Here is a 6000-nt window from a genome sequence, read left to right as displayed (position 1 = left end):
GTCTCTCTCGTCCGAAGACAGCTGGGATAGTCTCCAGCACCCCCGTGACCCTTGTGAGGAAAAGCGGTAGAAAATGAAAGTCGCTCTGGAGTATAAGTGGCAGGAACAGCCAACCTATTAAAAAAAGTGCGACTTATAGTCCGAAAAATACACTAATTGCATTCTATGAGTCTCCGGTTTTGTGTGAAGTCATTGAAGGAATAACGGTAGCAAGAATTTGGACATGAAATAGCACATTATATGTGTCACCTGAAAAAAAATATGCCATAAATTGCCATAAAACAGGCAAAAAGAAGTGTTTTTACTGCAAAATCTTGTATTTTCACTGCAGCATTGTCCATGAAATGAGAGTGTGGTAGCAGGTCTTTTTTTTTTTTTTTTTTTGGAATGTGTCACTGCGGGAGTTTGCACGTGCACACGGAGCTTACACTCAGAAAACACAGTCCTGTTAAAAGCGTAATATAGTGCTTCAGCTTTGGTACTTTGTGATCCATCCTCATGAGAACATTACAGCAGCAGTCCCGTGTCTGCACACACTCTGTCGTTGGCATACTGACACATGAAAGCGTTGATTGGAGTGAAGCTTATGATCTATTCAACTGACATAACCACTACATGATAAACGGGAGACCTGTTAAGGTGGCACAAGAACGGCAAAATGCACGCGTGGCCTCGAGAGACGTTGAGGGAAAATGTTCATGGTCTCATACTTGCACCTCCATCTCCACGCCGCCGCTTCCCTTGTAGTCGTTGGCAGGCGGGGCGAGGGCTTTGCTGGGGTTCAGTGGGTATTGCTCGGGTTGCTTTGCGGAGTCGCGGGGATGGTTTTCCGGGCGGCAAAGCTGCTTGAGATTCTGTGGAGACAAAGTGGGCAGATTGAGAAAAAAAAAATCATATTTTTTCATTTTTTTTTCAAATCTGCGCAACTAACTTCAGTGATGTCATTCATTCATTTTCTACCGCTTATCGTCACGAGGGTCGCGGGAAGTGCTGGAGCCTATCCCAGCTGCCTTTGGGTACACCCTGGACTGGTGGCCAGCCAATCACAGGGCACATATAGACAAACAACCATTCACACTCACATTCATACCTATGGACAATTTGGAGAACATGCAAACTCCACACAGAGATAGCCGAGGGCGGACTTGAACTCGGGTCTCCTAGCTGTGTGGCCTGCGTGCTAACCACTAGACCACCGTGCATCCCTTCAGTGATGTTTCAAGGCAAAATGAGTTGATTTTTACTCCACATGGGGAAATTAAACACAGTCTGGGGTGAAAAGAAAACACATTTTGCTTCAGAAAATTCGTTTTTTTTGGGGGGGTGGGGGGGTTAGGTGAGAGTGTGTAGGTTAAGACAAAGACGCCTCACAGTTCGTCACCTGGCAGCAGCACTAAATAGTACCCGTCAACTTCAGGATGCTGGACTTCATGGCAGGACTGCCAAGAAAAAAAAATCTCAGACGGGCCCAAAAAAATTTCCAAGTGATCCCAAACTTTTGAGCGGTAGTGTATATGCCATACAAATTAATAATTAATTTGATTTGGCCACCAAATCATTTGGGATATTTTAGCATGTTTATGCTCTTCCTGACATTTATCCATTTTTGTTGGTTAATGTAAACAGCATAATATCTCATCAATAATGCATAACACATACTGTAAATCTGTAATAAAACAACAACAAGACCAGGTGGGTTCCTTTGCTAGAATACTGCTCGGAAGATTTTGGGATAAAGGATTAAAGAATATGTTCAGGCCGTGCCCCCACCCCCCCAAAAAACAAAAAAAAAAAAACGTTAACACATGAATGTCAGAACTTGACACAAAAACAAGACACTCAAATTCGCCAGAAGCAAAAAAGACAGAGTTTCACAAACGGACAGCAATTTTAACACCTACAGACAGGTTTGAACATTAAAGGTGTCAACCGTAAGTCATTTGCTCAAGAGCAACATATACATTTGACAGCTAACTACACCTGTTTGGGCTGGTAAGTAAAAAACAAAATGTCTGACATGTGGAGGAATGTCAATGTGTTACATTCCATAACCCTTTGGAGGGTAACAAGAGGTAACGTTTTTACATACATTTGGGTTTACTATGATATCTCACCTTAAATAAAATATCCCTTTTTTACACTACAGCGTGGCATGTGTGACTGTACAGTCATTTTTTCATGTTGACATAGCATAATCACACATTGGACCTAAAAATCACACAAATGCACGTCTGAAAGCTTTAAAAATCCTTCCACAATGCAACCTTTTTTGAAAAAAAAAATTATCGGTATAAATATTGGCAATACTGACTCTGATGGTTTGTATTTAATTCGCCAATAAATGTATGACGCAAGAAACGGTTTCATTCTAAGTTGTAAAAAGGGTTCATTACATGTTGTGTATTTTTCCACTAAAAGAAACGACTGTACAGTCACAAATGTCACGCTAGAGTGGAAAAAAGTGAAATTATATTTAAGGTGAGATCCAATAGTAAATACAAATGTATGTAAAAATGTTTACTACCTTTTGCTACCCTCCAAAGAGTTCATTTTTTGCTAGCCCAAACCCGTGTAGCTAGCTGTCAGATATATATGTTGCTCAACCCACCTACTGCTCTCAGCCACTGGGGGGTATCGTTGTACGGTATCACGACGTTGCTACGGCATTGAATCCACAAGTGACTAGAATAGTGTGATGATAACCACAGAACCAGAAATGGAACTAACTGCTATGTAGGAAAGGGTCTGGCTGCTCAGTACAATAAGAGCAATAATATTAATGTCAATGAAATTTCAGATTTTGTGGCACCAACAGATGACACATCAATCTTTGGAGTAATAATAATAATAATAATAATAATAATAATAATAATAATAATAATAATAATAATAATAATAATAATAATAATAATAATAAATAATAATAATAATAATAATAATAATACTGTCCTGTGATTGGCTGGCGACCAGTCCAGGGTGTACACCGCCTCTCGCCCGAAGACAGCTGGGATAGGCTCCAGCACCCCCGCGACCCTTGTCAGGATAAGTGGTAGCTAGGAGACCAGGGTTCAATTCCACCCTCTGCCATCTCTATGTGGAGTTTGCATGTTCTCCGGGTACTCCGGTTTTCCTCCCACATTCCAAAAACATGCTAGGTTAATTGGCGACTCCAAATTGTCCATAGGTATGAATGTGAGTGTGAATGGTTGTTTGTCTATATGTGCCCTGTGATTGGCTGGCCACCAGTCCAGGGTGTGCAGACAGCTGGGATAGGCTCCAGCACCCCCCCCCCCCACGACCCTCTGTAGAAAATGAATGAATGAATGAATATTAATGTAAATGAAATTTCAGATTTTGTATCACCAACAGATGACACACCCATCCTTGGAATAATAATAATAATAATAATAATAATAATAATAATAATAATAATAATAATAATAATAATAATAATAATAATAATAATAATAATAATAATAATAATACGACTTACTACTATTAAATCCAGCACGTTGCCTGCAGCTGTGAGTTGGCCCATAGCCATGTTACCTAAAGTCCCGCCCACTCAGCACATTTTGTAACCCCGCATTTGTGTTTTCACTGGTGAAATAAAAGATTTTTACCCCCAATGTTTAAAGTAAGTACATGTTTGAGATGTGTGAAAAATTCCTCAGCGGATGCGTTGCAATCGTCGTAGTAACCACTCTGACTTGATTTTTGGCGGTGGTGTGTTTTGTTTTTGGCACCGTCGCAACAGAACAGCGCAGGTTCTTTGGTTTAGCCATCAAGCTGGGCCACAAAAGGCCTGGTGGAGCTTTCATTATCCCTGTGCCACCAGTGGCGGTACTGCCAAACCAGGGGCGTGTCGGGTCATTGTGGGCCAGCCTGGGTGTTGCCGAGGCAACCACTGAGTCAGAGTGCTGCTAATCCAGTAGATGAGGGCTACGTTCACGCTGTAGTCTACTAAGTTCCCAGTAATATCTGTTCTGATAAAAGAGTCTGAAGTTGAGTATTTGTGTCAGAGCCACACTCTTTAGCAAACGCCTACCTGCCATGTCGTGCCTTTCATTTGAGTCACTTTAAAGAGGATCCACAACGGTACCAGCAGGACGCAGAAGAGCCCGAGGAACCAGCCCAAAGCGTAGGCCCAAGTCGGGTACACGTAGGTTTTGTTGAATTTGAGAGGCTTGTATCTCACCACGGAGAAGATGAAGGTACCCTGGCAGGGAAAGAAAACAAGGAAAAACTTCAATACGTCAACATCGACATTCCAATTCACTCCTGCCGTGTTTATGAGGACCTCACTCATGAGGTGGAAAATGTGACGGAAAATAAAGATTTGATTTCTAGAACTAGAAAAAGGAGAAATGTGATCTCAGAATAAAAATAAAAATAAAAATAAAAATAAAAATAAAAATAAAAATAAAAATAAAAATAAAAATAAAAATAAAAATAAAAATAAAAATAAAAATAAAAATAAAAATAAAAATAAAAATAAAAATAAAAATAAAAATAAAAATAAAAATAAAAATAAAAATAAAAATCTTAAACTATATTAGGAAAGCAGGAAGTGAACAAATGTAACAGTTACTGATTGTAAAAGTACCAGATGGAGGGGTAGGATTTAATAAGCTTTGCTTCTTCCTACTCCTTTTGGACATGTGGAACTGTGAACTGATTATGGGATGCACTCAATTGTAATCTGATGTATGTTCAAATGAAATAAAACCATTACCATTACCAAATGTGGCTCAAAGTATTTTTTTAGAGTACAGTGGATCACCTTTGCCATTCAACATTCATTGGTAGCCCTAAAAGCCGTTTTGAACGAGTTCTATGCAACCCAGACTTCCTTATATGGACTACAGATTGCCTGCACTATGTTTCTGGAAGTCCTCGGGAACACTGCAAAAAGAGGTGCAGAATCGGGAAGATCTAGAAAGCTTTCTGTGTGTGTTATCATGTAGAGCTGGTCTATTGGAGCATAATCGGTCCCCTTTAAAATATGGAAAATGTGTCATTTCTTTCAGCCAAAAATAATTTTCTGGGCTTACAAGTCTGAATTTCTAATAAGGTATGCCCATTAATGAGTCAAGCAAAGGCCAAATGGCATGTTTTAAGTTTGTTACCATCGTTTTTTTGTTTTTTTCCCCCCTCTTTGCAGTAACCACTCAGCACTATCATACAGCAAAGTAGCAGTTAGAGATTTCATCCCCACGTACAAAAGCAAATATGAAAACTTCTCAGTAGGAAAGCAGACCCTTCACTCCCTTCATCCTAACCCACCTGGCACCGACACCAGCACCTTAATCAAATTCCTCACGTCACAAAGTTACAATCTTTAATTGCTTCCCATCCAACTCCTCCTTGTTCCTCTTCTCGTATCATTTCAAGCTCGAGGGAAGAACAACAAGATGATGCTTGGTGAGAAAAAAAACAAAAAACAAACACGTTTTATGAAACGGATTGATGGATTCAAACTCACCAAACAGACAGCGGGCGTAATGTAAAGCCAGCAAATCTTCATGAGCGGCCATGGACGATATCCTATCATGTCTTCGATGTTGTCATACAGACGATCTGCACCTGTTTGTCACACACACACACCAAGATTTCAACATAAAATGGTATTCATAACAAACATATGAGGCAGTCCCCTTATAATGTGTTTATGAGGGAGTGTGAATTAAAATAAATGTTCAGTCAAGTGGTTGTTTTTATGGATTATACCTCATTATATGCACACTAATACCACCAATACGATCATACAATGTCACAAGTATGTGCAGGTGTACCTAATAAAGTGCCTGTGCGTTGTTTGGCGGCATGTGTGAAACCCGACAAAATCTATTTCTCACCCAAATCCTTAAACCCTTGAGTTACAAAAACAAAATCCTGTTAACGAAAGGGTAGCGCAAAGCATGCATGAGCATCAACTAAGAGCGCCAAAGTCCTCCTTGGAATCTAATGGCCCTCAAGCTCAGATAAGCTTAAATGGGA

General features: G+C 39.9%; 1 protein-coding gene across 4 annotated transcripts in view; it reads right to left on the bottom strand.

Moving 5' to 3' along the window:
* Positions 1-240: 240 nt before the first annotated feature.
* LOC131126041 (sodium- and chloride-dependent GABA transporter 2-like) overlaps positions 241-6000 on the bottom strand; it is a 30733-nt gene continuing 24973 nt past the window's right edge. For all 4 annotated transcript variants that reach the window (XM_058068204.2, XM_078794943.1, XM_058068197.2 and 1 more), the window contains 3 exons: positions 5486-5586; positions 4049-4219; positions 241-854 (listed from right to left, as the gene is read on the bottom strand). In XM_058068204.2, coding sequence (XP_057924187.2) covers positions 705-854; positions 4049-4219; positions 5486-5586 — 422 coding nt within the window. In that variant the 3' untranslated portion in view covers positions 241-704. The remainder of the gene's footprint in view (positions 855-4048; positions 4220-5485; positions 5587-6000) is intronic.

The sequence above is a fragment of the Doryrhamphus excisus genome, linkage group LG11 (genome assembly GCF_037039965.1).
Source record: "Doryrhamphus excisus strain RoL-2023G ecotype Guam linkage group LG11, RoL_Dexc_Guam_v1.1, whole genome shotgun sequence".
Classification (NCBI taxonomy): Eukaryota; Metazoa; Chordata; class Actinopteri; order Syngnathiformes; family Syngnathidae; genus Doryrhamphus; species Doryrhamphus excisus.
Note: the sequence above shows the minus strand (reverse complement) of the source record. Positions and strands in the feature narration are given on the sequence as shown.